Raw genomic sequence first — 20,049 nt, 5'->3', positions numbered from 1 at the left:
AACTTGGATGACATAGGCTGAAGAGGCTCTTCTTCCTAACCAAACTTCATTAAATACACTTCCCATCTCTGTAGAGGATGTTTGTTTTTTTTAATGTTTTTTGCTTCCCTTTTTCTAATAAGACATTTCTGTCTTTTTAGAGTTTAATGTTAGGCCTTCCTGTCAAACACCAATAGCTTGTTTGTTAGTGATTTACACGCCACTGAAGTCTGTTGCCTTTATATGTTTGTTTGGGGTGTTTCCCTTCTGCTAATTCCAAATTGCCTGACATGTGCATCCACTTTAAGATCAAATGGGATTCATCAACATTCTCTGGAGGGTAAGAACAGACTTTGCTGTCAGCACACAATTCATGACCCTCAGGCAGGATTTTCTTATTTTCCTCTTATTGCTTGGTGCAAGAACAAATATGAGAGAAAAATAAGAAAACATTCATACATGAGGCCCATTGTTCATTGTGCCACTAGTGGTTAAAAACTCCCCAGCATACCTTTAACAGGATGTGGGAACACTGCCACTTTAAGCCCTGCCTCGTCTTTAGAGGGGACTCTTTTCAGGTTCATACACATACATATTTACATGATTTAATGTTCAAAAATCACTTTATTTTTCTCATACTGCTCATGGCTGCCAATCAATTTAAGGAGTAATGAACAAATCGAGCCAATATTACAGCATTTTCTGCCACTAGCACGTAGCTACATGTAGTAAACAGCAAAAGGTTTCTTTCGGAGCTGTGTGTAGCTGTACTTCATGGGCGTGCCCGGCGTGCCGTGCCTGGAGTAGATGATCTTATTTGAAAATCTTGATGGCTTGATGTCAGAATGCCAAGAAAGTAAAAAAACGATCTAAAAGAAAGCGCTGACGGCAGTCTGATAACTGAACAGATCTGCTCATGGGGAGTTACCCATTAACACCTTCCCCTCATTATTTGAAACTTTGGTCATGTTTAGCATGAACATCCGACATTATACAAAGATATATACGACAGAAACTAAGGAAAAGCACAACAGGTCCCCTTTAAACTGCTACTGCTGTTCAGATATTGAACGCTATTTGATGATGCTGAGAAAACAGATTTATTTGGACATTGACATAAAAATAAATACTTGAAAAACGGAACGTAGAAATTTGAGAAGTGTTTTCTCAGTCGTCATCTTCCTCTTCCTCTTCGTCGGTGTCCTCCATCTCTTCCTGGGCAGCTTGCTGCTCCTCTAAAGCTTCTTGCAGCACCTGCTCCTCCTCCAGTGACGGGTCCAGAGCCTCTGTGATTTCCGGTCCACTGGGATATTCTTTCTGTGGTGGCTGGGGGACAGGTGGGCTGTATCCTTCCCCTGCATACTTCAGACCCCATCCAACATAAATGTTCTCAAACTTCCTAAATGAAGGTACAGCACATTATTGTTTGTGAATTACAACATTGCCTTCAGGATGCTGTGATAAATCAAACGCAGGACGCCAGAGTGTGTTTTTTGTTTTTCACTTACTTTCCACAAGCATATGCAGATGCTCCTGGCCAGAGGTTGGAACGCAGCACAGCTACTGCATGCTGAGAAGTGAGAGTGGAGGACACTTTGGAGGTCCAGGGAGTAGTGTTGAACATTTCTGACAGACACACAAATGAAAAAGACTTGGTTTCAAGGACATGTGTTCTGTTTCAGAAGTGGAGACACTATGAAGTCATGGGTATCAACCAAAACAAACTAGAATTACCATCTTGTGGTTACATGCCTCTGTCAAGCAGTCAAGTTGCAGTTTACATCCAAACTGTCTAGACTTACAGAATATATGAATTGAAGACTTTGCTTTTTTATTCTGGAATGGCAGAAACGGAGACATTTGCAAACAATGACGCAAACACTTGCGTCACTCAGTATCAGTCAGGGGGCTGACATACATTTTGTGACTTCATCCTTCTTGTGTGGGTGCTCCTTTCTCTTTGCCATGACTTGCTTTGGTGATGGATAATTTTCTGCACCACAATAATACCTCGATATGATCAGTCATCGTCGTTTAATGGAATCGTACTGTGCTGAAATCATAATTTCATCATAAATCATCATTTTGTGATACACAATGATGACACTTGAATTGATAACACGGCCCATACTAACTCAAATGTGAAATATTTTGAGGTAACATGATTTGAAGTTAATGGTTTTTGTTTTTACGTCACATTATTTGTGTGCATGCATGTAAATGCTGTCAGTGTACAACTGTACTCAGTATATTTCATTTTTCCAGTATTTAATTCACACAGCAGTAAACAGGAATAGGCTTTACAATATGGATATTTCATTAAGATGATTTATATATGACAATAACAGAGGAGATGATCTATCATAACATATATTGTTATCTAGTCGAAGCCAAACCTAAGTTTGTAGGGCGGACATCGCCCATGATGTGTGATCATTGAACTGTATGCTTATTTTGTCCACACAGAGAACATCAGCTGCTGTCACACGATCTAAAGATCAGGGGCGGTATTCACAAAACATTTGATCTGAGCACTAAGAGTTTTAGTAAAGAGTCATTTATTCAAACCTATTCACAAAGCCAACTTTTTACTAAGGAGTGGGAGGGACCCCTAGACTAGGGGAAGGGGTTGACCTTGTTGCTATGGATGACAACATGTTCATCCCTTCTATGCCCACAGTGATTGGCTGAGAGGGAATGAGTCCCTAAGAGAGAGACTCCTAACTTTTTAAGTGTAATTCACAGAGCATTTTAGTGCTAAAAGAATCTCCTAAATCTATAAAAACGTAGAGTCCTCTCGAGGACACCCACATCACTAAGAGAAAATCAGGAACGACCTCACATGATTAAATGATGGTGAGCTTTTAAAAAGGTATGGCCTTAATGGAGATGGCATTATGAACGTGGTAGAGCTGTTCAGGGATGCCATCACGTCACCAACCAATAAAAACCACCCTTCATGACCGGAGATTAAAGTTGGTACAACTCTCTGCTATTTGGCCACGGGACAAATGCAGCTGTGCAGCTCAGATGATCTTGAAGTCTCTCAGCTGTGGGTCAGGAGGATTTTACTTCAGACGATAAATCTTCTATCCAGACCACACATAATGCTGCAGTTCATTTGTTCCCCATTGAAGTGTTTCTATCATAGATTCACTCTTAAGAGCGTGATCACACTGTGCTTTTGGCCGCGGCCAAAACCGGTTTTTCAGCTAAAGTCTAGTACCTTTAAGTAGTGTGAGCGCACCCGCTCCGCGCTCAACTGGGGCCAGCTGGCCCTCCACGGCCCGCTTGAAATAGGTGGGCTTTAGCGGAGCCGTTTGCAAATGTACGAGCACGAGCGTGCGCACGTGTACGCGCACGAGCACGAGCCCTACGGCAGTAGCGTTATGTCCGCCTGTTCGGACATGTAAATAGAAGGACGGACCATGCGCGGACATTTAACAACAACAACAATGGTTCACGTTGTGTTTACTGCAGATTTGGTCGGATGAAAATATTCAAAAACAGTCGACAAGACGCACAAAAACTCCGAGGTCTATGGAAAGATTTGTAAACAAAGCCACACACACGCGATCAATGCGTGTGACGTGTTACGACGTGATGGCGTATGGACAGCAAGAAGCATTGGCCGTGGCCCAGGCAGTGTGAGTACAAACGGGGCTGGGGCGCGGGGGGGAGAGGGAGGGGGGACAAGTGCCCTAAAGTCCGGGTCGTGTTCCGGGAGGACAGTGTGATCACGCTCTTAGGGACTCATTCCCTCTCAGCCAATCTGTGTGGGCATAGAAGGGATGAACATGATGTCATCATTAGCAACAAGGTCAACCCCGCCCTCTAGTCTTATCTTAGGAGTCCCTCCCACTCCTTAGGAAAAGATGGTCTCAGAGGCTTTGGGAATAGGACTGAATAAATGACTCTGAACTAAGGACTTTAAGTGCTCCTTAGGAGAACTCTTAGCGCTAGGATAAAATATTTTGTGAATATGGCCCCAGACATGACAACTAACTAACGTTACAATATAGCCTATAAGTGAAATGAAACCTTGATGATTAAAGTGGGAAGTGAAGTGAGCCAATGCACAGCCAGCTCCCATTATGTTTTACAGATATTTGTAGTTAACTAAAAAAGAACTTCTCTTTGTATCATGCGCCAAGCACGGCAATTTCTCGCCCTCAAAACAGCCTAATTATGCATATCTCCTAGATAAACGTAGATTTTGGACAACAATGCCCCTCCAAAAAGTTTTTTTTCACCTAGCTTTTCAGGGCTTCCGTACCATTGCTGAAGTATTTTCTGTATTTTCTTATACATCACAACTTCTACATCCATGATCTTCAACCACAGAGTAACGTTAGACAAACTGCTTCCTGTTTACACTGGCACGTGTGTGCCCAGTGTACGTGAATGGTCATGTGATATGTGTTTTCTGATTGAGCTAAAACACTTGTGTGGATGAAGTTTGTGTTTGTGGATGGAGTCGAACACCGACCTGCATCTTGGGAGAGAGGGGTGAGCAGTGGGGGTCCTACTTCTGGCTCAGGCTCATCAGGATCCTCTTCCTTCTCCTCAGCCTCTCCTTCCTCATTAGAGTCTTCTCCTGATTTCACAGCCAGGTTCACCCAAGTACAGCGGCCCTTAAGCAGTCAACATTCACACGTTAAATAATCACATGCATCGGCTAAAATGCTCCATGCAGCCGCTGCTTCCATCACTCTTTTACCTGCTGCAGGATGTGCTGAACATGATGCACCCAGGTGGACAAAGACTCAGCCATCTCGGCAACTGGAATGCCCTCAAAGTCAGGATTCACTTCGTAGCTGTCACGAGGAGCCTCATCTTCCTCATCACCTTCTTCCTCCCCAGCCTGGAAGAAACCCTGGGGGCTGACCTGCGTGCCACCAGAGATCCGGGCGATCTGTGCTCTTAAGTAGTTGGCTTCATTCCCGGGGAAAGGCGGATAGCTGACAATTGGGGCGTCCAGCCTGCCAGTGAAGAATTTACGGATCTGGCGAGCAACAGTGATCTGTGCAGGACTGACTGAAGGGAGCTTTACCCAAGGAAGACCAGGCTCTTTGCACACATAATAAACAAACTTGTTAGCACCTGTTCCTAGAGCCTCCTTTGGAGCAGCAGGTAGCGGTTTATAGGCCGACTGAGGAAGTGGATCCATCTGAAAGCAAAACCATTATAAGACCAGAAAAAAGACTCTCTTTGGTTTCTTTACCTAGAAAAGGTTAAGAGGCACTCTGGAAGAAGCTTTCTTTCTCCTTTTTACTTAATTAACCAGAACCAATCAAAGGTAACAGTTCCTGCAGATATTTCACATTAAAAGCATACTAGGAATGAGGAGGGAACACAATATGGGTAAACCACTTGGTGGATACACCAGTAGGGGTATAACACGGGCTCCCACTGATGACAGTACCCCAGGCAGCTGTTAGCGTCTGAGGCGGCTGTCGAGTTCGGTACTCTACTCATAAGCAGGACCGGAGCAAATAGCAGCTATGGGTGTCTCCCGCAGCCAGCTTGAGCTGCGACTGCAGTTTAAGGTGGCGGTGGGTTTTCCTCCTCCGCCCAGAAGAGACCCTCTCATAGCGGCTCGCTTCCCCGGTCCCACTGATGAGATGGAGCCAATATTAACAGCCTGCTGCTTGAGGCAGAGCTCAGTTTGACTGTGACTTTAAACTTCACTTTGAATCAGAAACTAACCAGTGTAACACGGAAGCATGGTGAATCATAGATTATTATGTTTATATATCTATAGCATGTGGTGGAATTAGCCACTCTTGTCAAAGCTGTCCTTCCTCCACCACATACACCTGATTGAGTATATAGAAACCACTGCTTTTCCTTGGGTTCCTGGACGTTAACACTGAATTTTATACATTAAATTTTGCAGCTGCATTTGGCCTGTTGAATTTTCTCATTGACTTCTATACAATCTGAGTTCTTTTTGCAACCAGTAAAGTTGCCCCTTGCTGAACATCAAAAAGATTGCAGGTTTAAGGCACTTGCATCTTTATTATACAGTCTATCAGTGTACTTTTAATCTGAAACACCTGCAGGAAGTAGTGGGTTTCATTAAGGGTAGCTAACAGCAATACTAAATAGGGTAAAGTAGATTATTAGAAATAATCAGTGAATGAGAACAGTGTTTGAGTTCAAATGAGAAGGTGAGAGCAGCAGAGTGGCTGTTGTACTGAATTAATGCATTGGAAATGAACATTATACTGCATTTATCAAGAGGGAAACCAGGTAAACATGAAGCTAATATGGGCGAAAGTGTTGCGTTAGCATTAACAGAAACAAGCAAATCAGGAAAAAAGGCTTCTTACAACATCAATAAAAAAAAATTATATTAATAAAGGTCCGTATCTCTCTGAAGCTGAGGTAAATAAAGATATTTTCCTTTACATTGATTACTTTCCACTTCCTCACCTCATTCTCATGACTCTCTGTCTCTTTCTCCTCTTCCTCAGTTACTTCCTCAGTGCTCTGCTCTTCCTCCCCCTCTCTGTAGTCAGCTTCAGCCACAATATAGCTGCTCTCTGTTCCCAGAACCTTGCCCCACAGTCGGCAGCGCAGCAGCCCCTGCGACTCAACAAGCTGCTTGAGTGCAAGGAAGAGCCTCTGCATCTCCTCTCTGCCCAGACTCACTCCAGCCTGCTCCAGGTAGAAGCCAATCTCACTCACATTAGGCAGAGGTGTTTCCATCTGGTGAAGAGCCATAAACAACGTCAATCAGCTCCATACTATATGAGTAATACAGTACCCACAAAATATTGGCTCATATATTTTCATTTATTTTCAGGTAATAGGGAATGTAGGCAACATGATAATGGTTACTTTTCCATGTGTGGCACGTTTGATTAGATCTCTGCTGGTACCACAGACTATAAATAAAGATGGACGGCTTGGAAGCTCCCTGAAAGTGAAGCCAAGACAGCTCGCTGGCCTCTTGGTGCCTGGCTGCAGTACAGCTCATAAATCTTTCCTTCTCTGTGTTAGTGGATGGGACATTTTAGGTAGTTCTGATCACACTGATGTTTGTTCAAGTGTTCATTTTTCTGATACGTTTGTTTTTTAATTATTAATTAGGCAATAAAAATTAGATTATCATGATTGACAGCTGTTAATGACTTGTGAGTTGCGACTGGTCTGGCAGGTGTTTTCGGGGTTACTTTGCAGAGCGCAGACAATTGCAAAGTAACAACATGCAGCGCCCGTATTCAGGATGTGTTGGCTTCACTTTGCACGTTGTGAGGAAGTGAAGATGAGTTGCCCATCCTTATATACAGTCTAAACAGCAAGGAGTCTGGACAAAGGTTTCTAGTAATAAAGGTTACAATAAGGGGAAAATATCTTTCAATACTGAGCCAATAAGACCTGAGTGGTGGTACTAACTCCAAAACAACCATTTTACTGGAACCAAATGAACCATATTTAAGTCCTATTACAAGTTTTGCCCATTGTCATCGTTGTATGTGTCTGTTACACAGGGGCTCTTTCTGTCAAGATCTGCTCTTACAAGCAGTCTTGAATCTTGCCTAAATAAAATGTAGTCTGAAAATGTCAATTTGGATCTAAAGTGGGACGTACCTGCAGAACAAGTAAACAAGATTATGAATCTGAGCAGTTTTATGACAGATGTCCGTAATCTTTCATTACAGTTTTTGACACATGGAAACTGTCAATACAATGATACAGTGACAGTGATATGGATTTCAGTCAAAGGTAAACCAATATGCCTCCAGTAAATGACCTTCCCGCAAATCCCCGGCCAAATATGCAGTAGGTGAATGTTGTCAATACCAGTTCCTCCTCGTGGTCAACGTCCTCTGAACGAGAAAAGAGAGGGCGCTGCTGCTCAGCCAGCAGCTCAGCAGCTGTCGTCTGTGGAAGGTCTCGCAGGGTGCTCTGCTTGTCTTCAAATAAAGTGCGCTTGACATCGCGGCTCATGTCCTCAATCACATCCACCACATTTTGTGGATGCTCATCCATCACCTTTATCAGCAGCCGGGTCATGTGGTCATAGCTGGAACATTAAAGAAGAACAATTAAGGTGTCCTGAGTGTTTGACCTTTTAGAGAATGTCCACCCAGAATTCACACATATTAAGTAATTACAATAGTAATTACATACCTATATTACAACTTTACCACTGTGCAGTGGCAGCATGGATTTGCTCTAGTGACAGACTGATACATCGGCCTATCATATGGTATTATCAGCTGATATTTGTGTTTTTTAGCTGTGGTGTTCCCAACATTATTTACAGACAGGCGTCCACAGGCCGCTTTTAAGTTCAATAAACGTTCCTTTTTTAAAATTGAGAATCGTAACATTTGTTATCATCATTGTGTCATTTTTATTATGTAAATCGAGGGAGCAAAAGTTGTATCGGCTCTAAATATCCGCTCAAGAAAATTGTTGGTCTGTATCGGTCATGGGCTGATGAAAAAAAATCGGCACTGGCCCTAAAAAAAAATCCATATTGGTCGATCCCTAATTTCTTCTTATTTCTATTATGACTGCAAAGTAACAGTAAAACACACATCCTTGCAGAGGTTTAACTTGGTGTTTACTCTAGTTTATAGCTTTTAGATTTTAAAATATAAATAAAAAACTTGGTTAGGGGACCGCCCTAGTATCACCAGCCATGTTTTCACCTCATGTGTCAAAGGAGAAAATAAGGTGAAAATACTCTACTTTTTAGTTCAGTGGTTCTAATGATATAGGCTTATTAGGATTCCCAAATGTTTAATAACAGGATACTATCCAAAACATTCACCTGACAGAAAAGTTCCATTTTTACCCTTTTTTTGCAAGAAGAAGACAATCTTGCTTAAAAAACTGAGCAGATGCAGAGTGATTTGAACTTGTTTCTCCTCGGAGATATTAAAGGTGTTACACCTGACCCAGTGCCCCTGGTCTCCCCTAATACGTTTCTAACGAAGGAGGAAGAACCATATCCTGTTGTGATGTTTTTGGTGCCATCACATAGCAAACAACACACAACACGATATAATTTCATCAGCCAGGTGTGTGAAATGTACGAATTCACTGCAGTTTGAGATTCTTTACATGTTCATTTTGGGCGGCTCCAAGCGCTGGTAACTTTACCGTAACTCCTCCAGTAGACACGCACCAAGACCCAAACGGCGGTTAAGTGGACCGTGTTTTTTTCACCCGACGGTTATGAGCTAACAACATGGCCCTATGGTAAACACTGTACTCACAGGTTCAGGTTGCTTTCCGTGCTGTTCTTCATCATGAAAGCCTTGAACGAGGCCGCTGACTGCAGTCTCTGCTGACTTTTGTCCTGGTTTCCATCCGCCGTGTCCATCGTTCTTCACCTCCGTTTATTTGATTTATTTCGAACCTTTTCTCTTTTAACTCACTTTAGACAGGCAGACTTACGGTAGCTGCAAGACCTCTAGTTAGCTAACGAGCGTTCACAATGCGTTATACCACGGGGACTCAGTGGCAGCGTAGACCCAAACTTCACCTGTTGCTATGGTTACTGTAACAGAATGACTGCTGGGCTCGCGAGCCCCCTGGAGGAAATCTACCTGAATGACCTGCACTGGAAGGATCATTTGGACGTCACCTTTTCACATTCACCTATGAAACACGGACGACGAGGTTGTGTACCATGACGTCAGCACCATGTGGTTGTAGATGTTACAGTCTCACTCTATATGTACAAACATATTCACTGATAATCTAGAAAGTGAGTCCAGGTAGAAACTGCCTCAGCGTACAGATGAACACTCAGAAATCAACACTACAGTGCTGCTCAGAGAACTTGAGTTATAGGAGTGAAGAGATTCAAAAAAGACCTTACAATAAGAGAAATGTTTACAGCATCATTTTAATTTTACATACACTTATTATAGATACAGGATGCAAATCAAAACCTGTGTTCTACAGAAGTCTAAGAAACAACCAACCAACCAGAGGAGCATGACAGATGGAGGTTTTACTACAATTTTACACTGTTAATCTCTGTAGCAGGTTACAGTTTGGAGTGAATGTTCCCTACAGTGAGGTATAGGAGTTTCCTACCATACTGTAAATCTACAACAGAGAAGGCGATTGAGCTTTGGCTTGTATTCATAGTTTCTAGCAGAGTGAACTGACATCAGGCCTGATCAACCGTAGTGCAGCCTGGATCAGAAACTATGAAGACATTTAGGATTTGATAAGGGCCTTTTCTTCAGGGGAGTACGATATTATCCCATACCATGTAATTTAGCCCTGACAAAAAAACAGTTTATTTATATTTTTTGTTAGGACTAACTGTCAAACAGGATAATAAAACAAGGTTCTATGACATTCATTCTCTGTATGTAACCTGAGCCAGGCCATACCACAATGATAGCGATCCTATTACATCCATACAGGGTTAGAAGTATACAGCTTCTAAAAACTAATGTATGTATGCGTCGTTTTTAACGCACTTGTATTGGATCATTAATTGTATCGGCCGTTACACAAGCTCAGATATTGGAATCGGTATCAGGAAGAAAAAAATTGTGTCTCTACATCCATCTCATCTCTACCTTCCAGACATAATGTGGTTTGGGCTGCGCTGCACAAGCTTATTGTGTTGTTTTGTTGTTTGATGCAGCCAAAAACTGTTGTGGCACGGTGCACACCATTTGAAATTCTGGGTTTCAGACAGCGGTGCCATTTCCGCGTCTGGGCTATAAAAGCCCTTTAAAAAGCGCTCCCACGCGTTCAGAGGAAAGCCCTTAAAAGTAGAATCTGTTAGTCCGTCACACCTTTCACCTCGAGCCCACAGCTGACCAGAGTATGTGAGCTATGGAAGTGCTGTGAAGATACGCAGTGGTATCTTGAAGGAGGAAAGACCACCAAAGACTCTTCTCCTCCCTGTTCCCCACACACCCCAAAGCTACGAGCTCCCTCCTGTAGCTCCACAGCTCCTGACCTGTACAATTGGTGTGGACTTTAATAGTTTTATTTTTGATTGTATGTGCTCTGTATCTGTCATAGTGTGAACTTCATCCCAGAGAATCCAATAGTCTTATTGATGAAGCTTGAGTTGTTGAGCCATCTCTGGTGCATAAGGTAATACAATAGTACAGTGAGACCTTTAGCCCTGTAACCGGACCAGTCCATCTGCATACTGGAACTGCTCACTGTTTTCATACTCCAGCATGTCCAGAGCAACCTCGCAGCTCTCCTTGACGACACGTTCTCCGTCTCCACGGTACTGCTGCAGCACAACCAGACACTCCTCTTTGCCGATGGACCCGAGAGCCTCTGCCGCCTCGTGTCGGACCATGGGGTTCTCACCGGAACGCTCCAGAGCTGCGCGCAGGGCTGGGACTGCCGCCGGGTGCTGCATCTGACCAAGGACATACCCGATTTCATGACGGAACAGAGCACTGGAGCACTGCAGGCCTGGAGACAAAGACGTTGAAAGAGAGCTTTATGCAGGAAACTACAGATATTTTAACTGACTAACAGGTCATCTGGATTTTTGCTGTTGGGTGAGTGAGGAGCTTCAGTCGCTGGGGCCGTTCACTGCAGTGACACAGAGCCGGTATAAAATCAGCAGTTTTTCTTACATACCAGCTGACACAAGAGCTAACTAGCTGTTAGCTTTGTTAGTAAGGTGCAACCAAATGCTAAACAAGACATTTAAGGCAAACAATGTTTCAATGAACTTAAATGAAGTGAAAACACAGTGAGAGGGTCAAACTCAGACAAAACCCCAAAACAAATTCACAGCTATTTTAATGTACACAGAGCCATGGATATGCATCACTAAACCTCTACCCTGTCGCTAACACGGCAACCTGCCAATCATAAGGTGGCGCTGCTCCAAAGCATTTTTGGTACATTTATGGTCCTTTTGAATCTTAATGGGACCATAATTTACTAAATGAACATCATGCTGTATTGAAGAAGACTTGAAACTAGAGATTGAGACCATGAATATAAGGAGAAAGTTTAGTGAGCTACTAAAACAAGTGAAAAAAAGGCTAATTTTCTCATTGACTCCTATAAAATTTGACTTCTTTTTGCAAGCAGTGGATTCGCCCCCTGCTGGTAATTAGAAAGAATGCAGGTTTAAGGCATTTCATCATGGGCTTCACTTTTCAAACCCGGAAGCTGGATTCCATCTTTATTAAACAGTATATATCTCTATGGGGTTTTCACAGTTATGCTATAAGTTGTAGCTTACCGTCACCCAGTGCCAGCGCAGCCTCCTCGTTGCTCAGGTTACGCAGGGCAAACATGGCACGGTAGCGTTCGAAGAGTGGCAGACTCTCATCCAACAGGATTGAGCGTAGCTCTTGCACACTCCTCCTTGTTGCTGGAGGGGCTGGGTCTACAGAGCAGTAGGGGTTCTTATCTGTACTTCCATCGTCCAACTGCTTCTCTCCTTCAGTCTGCAGCCACTCCAACCGACGAACAGCCAACTGACACGTCTCTGCAACCTGCAGGAGGGAAGGGGGACATGGCATTTACAGAAGCTTTCAGACATGTGTATTTGTTGACATGGGGACCCCGGACTTGAGTTAAGTTACAGCTCAACCCCAGAGGAGAGGAATACTGATCGTGTTAGTTATGGCGTTGTAGAAATACACTGCCTATATGTCATATCATGAAAGTGGCCCTTTTTTGTTTCACATCCTGAAATGATTATACATAAAAAATATATTTTTCCAGCGTGATTTTTTCTTTTTTTAAATTTCTGAAACTAGAATAGCAGGGTTGGAAATCCAATCAAATGAAATCAATCTTTATTTATATAGCACTTTTCATACTTTTTACAGTAGCACAAAGTGCCTTACAGAAAAGCTAAACAAAACATGAACAACAAAGAAACACCATGAAAACCCAAACCTCCCATCCCCAAAAATATACACACAGAGATACACAAAGACACACACACCCACACACACCCACACAGACATCGTCCCGGTGTGGTCGGCCCCCAGGAGGAAACACTGAAAAACGGAGGGGCTTAAACAGTAAAATAAGATAAAAGGTATAGAAGCTAAAAACTGAGGGAATAAAAACAGTAAAATGCAGGCCACAAGGTAGAGAGCTGAATGCCATCTGAAAGGGGGTAGAAACGGAGGCCTCGGTCTATTTTATTAGTATAGAAATACACTGAATCAAAATTGTGATTTGGGTTAAAAACAAAATCCCACTGCAAGCTAGGGCTGGGCCATAATTCAGAAAAAATCCCCAGCAACACAAGCTTAGTGGACTTAAAATGACGTAGTATACTTTTAATTTCTAAACTCCAGCCAGAATTCTTGACTTCCTTTGCATATTTACTTTATGCGGTTGAAATGAGAATGTAATCCAGTGTTGTGGGTATTGGTTGGCCTGACAGTTACAGGCTGCGTCTTCTGTTCTTACCTCTATGACAGGATCCTGACTGTACTCTTTCAGTAGGTCCAGAACCACAGGATCACCAATTGCTCCCAGAGCCTCCCCTACAGACACACACATACACACAGATACAGCATGTTGCTGCAAGTTCTCATGCATCTGAACTATTTAGCCTGTGTATCAGAGGAGTAAAAACTTTTCTTATGTAATGAGATGCTGTTACACCCACACACATTTTCTTATGTTATGAAATTCATTAGGGCGGAGAGTCAGCTTACTACCAAACACAAATACTTAAAATGTGTATACCTATGTGTACACGCATGCGAGTATTAGCACGTGTATTAATCTACTCATGCACACTGGATGATATCAATATGTTGCGACTCCTAAATGATTACTGCATTCTAGTTACGCAGGAGCTGAGATGTTAACAAAAACAGTGACAATTGGAGATGAGAGTGACAAGAAATCGTAAATAATACACTGTACATTTACAACCACTTAACAACTTGACTGCCACTTTCTTTTCCGCTCCGATGGCCGGCAGCAATCTACTCTGATCCACGTCACTCTCTTACACGCGCACGCTCGCCTGCCCGCACGCACGCACGCTTGACCTGAACATCAGATGTTCTAATAGTTCAGTGCTCCTTGATACAATCATCACCATCACCCAGCGCCTATCTTTTTAATTTTTAAATCATGTGCACCCAAAAGTTTTCACCGAGCATTTTGGTGCCGCAAGAATACATTTTTGGCATTACACCTTTTACCAGTTATCATACACATTGGTCATTGCTTCACACATTATGTAGATCAGGATCAAGTCTGAGAATGGGGGCCTCTCTTAAGACAAAGCCCCCTTAGTTTACTTGCCTACTATGATTTCATTTATTAAGGGAAAGAAGCTATCCAAGCCAACCTGGCCCTATGTGAAAGAGGAATTGCCCCCTTAACGTAATAATTATTGTACCACCCTTGGCAGCAACAACTGCTATCAAGCATTAGCAATGAGGCCTTGTCCACACGAAAACAATTCATACATCTGTTTCCCACCACCCGTTCTTAAAAAGTTTTCCGCCCAAAAAGGCCTTGGCTCAAGAAATATCTGCATCCACACCAAACCAGTGAAAACGACTCAAACGTTGTAGTACACATGCCAGGCCTGTATGTGGCGCTGTAACTACTGCCGTAGCCACAGAACTTTTTATCTCAAATCTAGCAGGTGTTGTTGGTGTTATTGAGGAGTTTTGTGGTGTTTTGGAGAGTCTGACATGAAAGCACAAATCACTCTGCAGTTAGTGTCCTCAACAAGCAGCGGGTGCTGCTGTGAGCCCCTTTCCCGTCCCAGTGGGCACTTCCTACCTAGATTTAGCGACTTTTCAGACCTTCTTAGCAACTTAGCAACTACCGACATATTTGTCCAATATTAAAATATGTTTGATGATCTGAAACATGCAAGTGTGACAAAAAAGCAAGAACAATAGAAATCTGTAAGGGGGCAAATACTTTTTCACTGCACTGTACCTATAGCAGGATAAGGATCATGGCCTAAGTCGCCTAGCCATGCGTACAAACTTTCATTTGCTTGGTAGTTAGCGGACTCTTCACATGTGTGCATGTTTACCTGCTTCATGCCTGACCATCGGTTCCTGCTGTGTGTCTTTGAGTACTGCAGTCAAAGCGGGTATGGCCCGTGCGTCCTGCATCTGTCCTAGGCAGTAAGCCAGTTCATGCTTCAGCAGGGCGGACTCATCAGTGAAGGTCTTACTGATCCATTCTATAGCTTCAGCACCTGACCCACAGGTTACAGAAGAACAACAACATGTTACACACATTTCCTGTTTGAACGGTTCATCTTAAACACTTGATTGGTTTACTTGATTTGACTCCACCTCACAACTACAGTATGAGTCATAGTAGATGAATTTCCCCTGATAAATATCCAAGAGTTCGAGAGAGTAACAGGCAACAACAAAGGCTGTCTCTGTATCTGCATGTCATGACTGAAACATGTTAACAACAAGAGTCAAAGCATTAGGGATGGGCAATGACTTTTAGACTCACCAATAGTCATTACATGATTTAAAAAATATTAATAATAAAATAAATCTAACAGTTGAAGCATCTAGTCTTGTCTTCCATTTTTTGTCCAGAGCTACTGTACAAATAAACAAACTAATGAGGAGTGGGCCATATGGCAAAATATCAAATCACAATTTTTTTTACAGTAAAATCACGATCACGATTTTATTACGGTTTATCTGCGTGATTTTTAATTATTCTGCAAATTACTGAACACTTCCCTACATAAAAATATAGTTTGTGCAATATTGCCACCTTAACAAAAAGCTACCCAAAGCCACCTGTTGCCTCTGCTGGCTGTGGTGTTTCTCAGTATACGGTTTAGGATGTTGCCTCTTAAGGTGGTTGAAACGGTTTGTTGTGTTACCATCCAATGTGCGCACCTTGTGTGACTGTGTGTGTGTGCGGCAGGTTTAGGCAGAAAGGCGGCCTCTGGGAAATGACGGAGGTGCCTCCTTTTTAAACATTAGGACACCACGGCTGCACGGGACAAATACCTGTTTTAGGCGCATATTTTACAGCTTGTTCCTCACTTATTCATAAAGTGAGAGTCGGACACGATGTCACTCCTCCGTTCTGTTTATATTTTCAGCCATGACTTCCTGCTACCCTCTGAATCAAAAATGATGGGGTGGGAAATCTCCGTCACTGCCTGCAGTTCGATATGATTGGTTGATGGGCGTGTCTTTAGGGTGGTGAATGAGGTGGACTAGCCAATAGTGTGATGTGGCTGAGAAAAGAAACAACCCCTGATGCGTCTTTGCAGAGCAGAGAACAGCAGTGGATAGAATGATAACACGATTTCTCTGCTTTGGCAGATAGTCAACACGATCTGACCCTTCACCATCTAATATCGTCACATCACCCACCCCGATAACGAACAAACTAACTAACTAACTAACTAACTAACTAACTAACGTAGATACAGACGTCAAAAAGTTCTGTGTAACTCCTGATACCATGGTTGTTAAAAGTATCAATACTAATTTTCAATACAACAAAACAATACGATATCCACATTTGATGGTACTGAAACGAAAGTATCAAAGCGATAAAAAAAAGCTTATCTACAATCAGATTTTTAATCTAACAGAGAAGAAAATCAAGTGTTTGGTGTGTGTTTAGTGACTTTCTGAACCGGCAGGATGTTCGTAAAAAAAAACATATATTAATACACATATTTTTTTACCGACCTTACCAGTTCATCAAACATGTCGGAAAGACATTGTTTTACTCAGTGTCAGCTTTCTTAAGAATAACCCATCAAACTAGACCGACATTCAATTTAAAACCATTATTATTGCAATAGTGAGCACGCTTCCGGTTTGCTGTGCCTGTGCTGCAGTCTATTTGCTGTTTAGAGTTCTAATCTTCAAAAACACAGCATGACTCGTGTGTATGTCTCAGGACATGCGTTACCTCCCAGGTTCTTCAGGGTGAATAAGGCTCTGAAGCGCCGGGTCAGGTCCACTCCTGGGTCCACCAGAACCCGTCCTACTGCTCCCACCTGTTCCACACTGGTCATGCTGCTACACAGGGAGACACATGTGCAAACTCAGTTCATTTCAGCTGATGCTTCTTTTCACCAATACTTCCTTGAAATATTTCAAACTGATCCGCTGAACAGAAACATAAAGCTGCAAACATTAGCCGATTCATTGACCCACAGAAAATGAAGCATTTTGATAATCGATTGTCACTTTTACAAATAAAAAAAAATCTAAAACATTATCCTTATGCTTCTCAAAAGTAACAATTTGCTGCTTTTTCCTCCTTTTAACATTATACAACATTGATAATACTTGGGTTTTGGATTGTTGATGGGGCAAAACATGACATTTAATGACATCACCGTGGGCTCTAGGAAATTGTGAGTGGAAATTTTAACATTTCAGAAATCACAGTTTATCTCTGATCCCAATCAGCACAGTAATTTTGCAGGCCAGCTGACAGACGGCAGTAGAAATACATAATAATGAAGTTTGCAACACCATTGTACAGAGGATAAACATACCAAACATCTCAGAGAATATTTGCTGCTTTTTAAAACTTAGATAAACTAGACAATCACATCAGACAAAGTAGGATCAGGGCTGCAACTAACGATTATTTTCACTGATGATAAACCTGTTGATTCTTTTCTTTTAATCCATTAGTTGTTTGGTCTATAAAATGTCAGAAAAGGTGAATAATGTGGATCAGTGTTTCCCAAAGCCCAAGATGACGTCCTCACATGTCTTGTTTTGTCTATAATTTAGAGACATGGTTAACTGTCATAGAATAAATAAATATAAATAAAATATTCACATTTAAGAAGCTGGAATCAGAGAATTCAGTTTTTTTTCTTTAAAAGTGACTCAACGATAAATGGATTGCAATCAATTTAACAGTTTATTAATTAATTGAATTAGTTGAATCTGGAGAATAAGCAGAACTCCACCATCTAGTGTCTCAAGATCGTAGTCACAACAACAAAAAAAAATTCCAGCAGTCGGGTTGCCAGGTTTGTTGCAGAGTGTGTCAGTGATCAGCCTGCTCCATGTCAGTGATGAATCAAACAGGGGAACCACTCATTTGGACTAATCAATGAATTTACAACAGTATTTAACGTTAGCCAGTCTTCAGCTGAAGTCTTTCTGTGAGTGCTGTGGAATCCATTAGCTAGCTCTCAACTCAACATGATTCTTGTTTCTGTAGCAACAACAGACACCCTGGCAACCAGCAACGCCCAACGCTATTGGCTGCTACAGTGGAAACAGAACTGAAGGAAAGTAGAATATTAAAATCAGAGTAAATATATTTTTTTATGGAAAAGCAATACTTTCAATCTGAACCCCTCAAAACGCCCTGGGGGTGTATAATTAATATTATTATTTAATATATAGCTTTTAATAAAGATTCTACATAATTAACCTTAACCTTTGAAGCTCTAAGGATATTTTCGTGTTTCAATATAATTATGATATAACAAAATGATGAAACAATGGAATACTTAAGGAATAATCAAACTAATGCTGAAGGCAATGAACAATTTCCCTGTTGTCGGACAGGATCTTCACATTAATAAATATTTAATGTTCAGATAATATTACATTTTGAGAGTCCTACATATCAGTGTGGTCTCTCTCGATGGGAGAGCGACACCAAGCAGCCATTTGACGCGTCTGTCTGTCACTTGCTGTGGTGTTTTCTACTGTATATTGATGTTTAATGTATTGTTCTTTCCTGTGAATAACACCCAGCTCCAGCTCACATACCTGGCAGCCCACACACCCATGAGCCAGCCACGTTTCAGTCAGCAGCTGTGGTTATAAAAGGCTGACCCGGCTGAAGCTAACGGTTAGCTTCCTGAGTTAAACTTCACCCAACTCAGGCTAGCATGTATCACAACGAGCTTTATACAACGGAACTCACAGATACCAACACATGGCGGGAAGAAAGCAACACTTCGTTACGAAACATATTAAAATGTCATTTCTATGGTACTAACCTTCTGAGTCTACAGGTGATATACAACAACACTGACAGTCTCTGCTGCTGCCAATACTATCCAGCTACACGCGTGCTGCGACTTCCGTTGGCGGATGATGAGGATGATGCTTCCGGAAGATGTTTTTTCAAAATAAAAGTTCTCCATTCAGTTACTTCTTCCTTTTCTTCTTTACGCAGACTAGGCACAGTTTAGTGCATTGCCGCCTCCCATCGGTGTAGAAATGTCTTTGCTGTTGCAGACCAGATCTTTCTCAATCTGTGTTCTTGAAAAAGTGTTATAAAAAAACTGTAAATAATAAATGAAATAATAATAATAAAAATATTATTTCCCTAACTCTCTTTTTTCACCAAGCTATGTTCTTAGAAAAAAAGGTTTTAAACTCCCAGTTTGATTAATTCTATAAATAAAGTCCCCATTTCTCCAGCATGGAATGGGCAATGCAGCATTACATAACTCACAAACTCCAGGTCTCCACAGTGCTCATCAATGCCATCCGTGTGCTTCCCCACAAGCACCAACCTACTAGTCACCTGCACTGTCACAGCCTTAACCATGACAATTAGATTTCATCCTTCCAAAGCATGCTCACTCTTGCTGATGATTCTTACTGTTGATGCTGCAGCACTTCATCCTCCCATATGACACCTGCACGTCTACACCTGGCCTTAAAGATTGAATATGTAGAATCTTTATTAAGAGCTACATTAAAAAAAAAAATCCACCCACGGGGCGTTTTAAAGGGGTACAGAATGGAAGTATTGCTTTTCCATAAAAAGTATATTTAGTCTGAAATGATATTTAAACATCTTTTGACAGATTTGACAATGACTTATTGTCCCGTAGTGTTTCCATGGTAGCAGCCTATAGAGTTGGGCGTTGCTGGTTGCCAGGGTTGTCTGTTGTTGGGTGCAGCTACTGTAGGCTGGCACTGGGTGAAATGGAGTTTTCCAATCCTGTAGCTGCCTCAGAACCTCAGTAAAGGGGGCGTTATTTGTCCCAGCAGCTGAGTGAGCGGAGACGGGCAAAAACCAGAGTCAATATAGGCCGAGCATTCACTCCATGGACTGAGAGAAAGGAGAGAAACGCCATTCAAACGCACGCCCACATGG

The 20,049-nt window shown here is 42.1% G+C and overlaps 2 protein-coding genes across 3 annotated transcripts; both read right to left on the bottom strand.

Moving 5' to 3' along the window:
- Window positions 1-1,146: 1,146 nt before the first annotated feature.
- rsph4a (radial spoke head component 4A) lies at window positions 1,147-9,331 on the bottom strand (the record flags this gene model as incomplete). Its single annotated transcript, XM_083911366.1, has 7 exons — window positions 9,219-9,331; window positions 7,792-8,014; window positions 6,418-6,693; window positions 4,700-5,149; window positions 4,469-4,613; window positions 1,488-1,605; window positions 1,147-1,378 (listed from the first exon to the last, which is right to left on the bottom strand). The coding sequence occupies exons 1-7, from the start codon at window positions 9,323-9,325 to the stop codon at window positions 1,147-1,149; spliced, it is 1,551 nt and encodes a 516-aa protein (XP_083767492.1). The 5' UTR covers window positions 9,326-9,331.
- A 504-nt stretch (window positions 9,332-9,835) lies between these two features.
- On the bottom strand, window positions 9,836-19,023 carry dohh (deoxyhypusine hydroxylase/monooxygenase). 2 transcript variants are annotated; one of them, XM_083940725.1, is made up of 6 exons: window positions 18,938-19,023; window positions 16,867-16,976; window positions 14,990-15,157; window positions 13,387-13,463; window positions 12,197-12,452; window positions 9,836-11,409 (listed from the first exon to the last, which is right to left on the bottom strand). In XM_083940725.1, the coding sequence occupies exons 2-6, from the start codon at window positions 16,970-16,972 to the stop codon at window positions 11,099-11,101; spliced, it is 918 nt and encodes a 305-aa protein (XP_083796851.1). In that variant the 5' UTR covers window positions 16,973-16,976; window positions 18,938-19,023; the 3' UTR covers window positions 9,836-11,098. The 2 variants fall into 2 exon arrangements, with proteins under 2 accessions (XP_083796851.1, XP_083796852.1); XM_083940726.1 differs by having other exon boundaries at window positions 16,867-16,973; window positions 18,938-18,958.
- Between the last annotated feature and the right edge of the window lie 1,026 nt (window positions 19,024-20,049).

This window comes from Echiichthys vipera (assembly GCF_963691815.1).
Source record: "Echiichthys vipera genome assembly, chromosome: 3".
In the NCBI taxonomy this organism is placed as follows: Eukaryota; Metazoa; Chordata; class Actinopteri; order Perciformes; family Trachinidae; genus Echiichthys; species Echiichthys vipera.
Note: the sequence above shows the minus strand (reverse complement) of the source record. Positions and strands in the feature narration are given on the sequence as shown.

Excerpts from the sequence above, each read along its gene's own strand:
- dohh (XM_083940725.1), bottom strand. The coding sequence starts at position 16,972 with ATGACCAGTGTGGAACAGGTGGGAGCAGTAGGACGGGTTCTGGTGGAC. Across the intron at positions 15,158-16,866 it reads CACCCTGAAGAACCTGGGAG|GTGCTGAAGCTATAGAATGG; the intron begins GTAACGCATGTC and ends CCTGTGGGTCAG. Across the intron at positions 11,410-12,196 it reads TGCGCTGGCACTGGGTGACG|GCCTGCAGTGCTCCAGTGCT; the intron begins GTAAGCTACAAC and ends CTTTGTCTCCAG.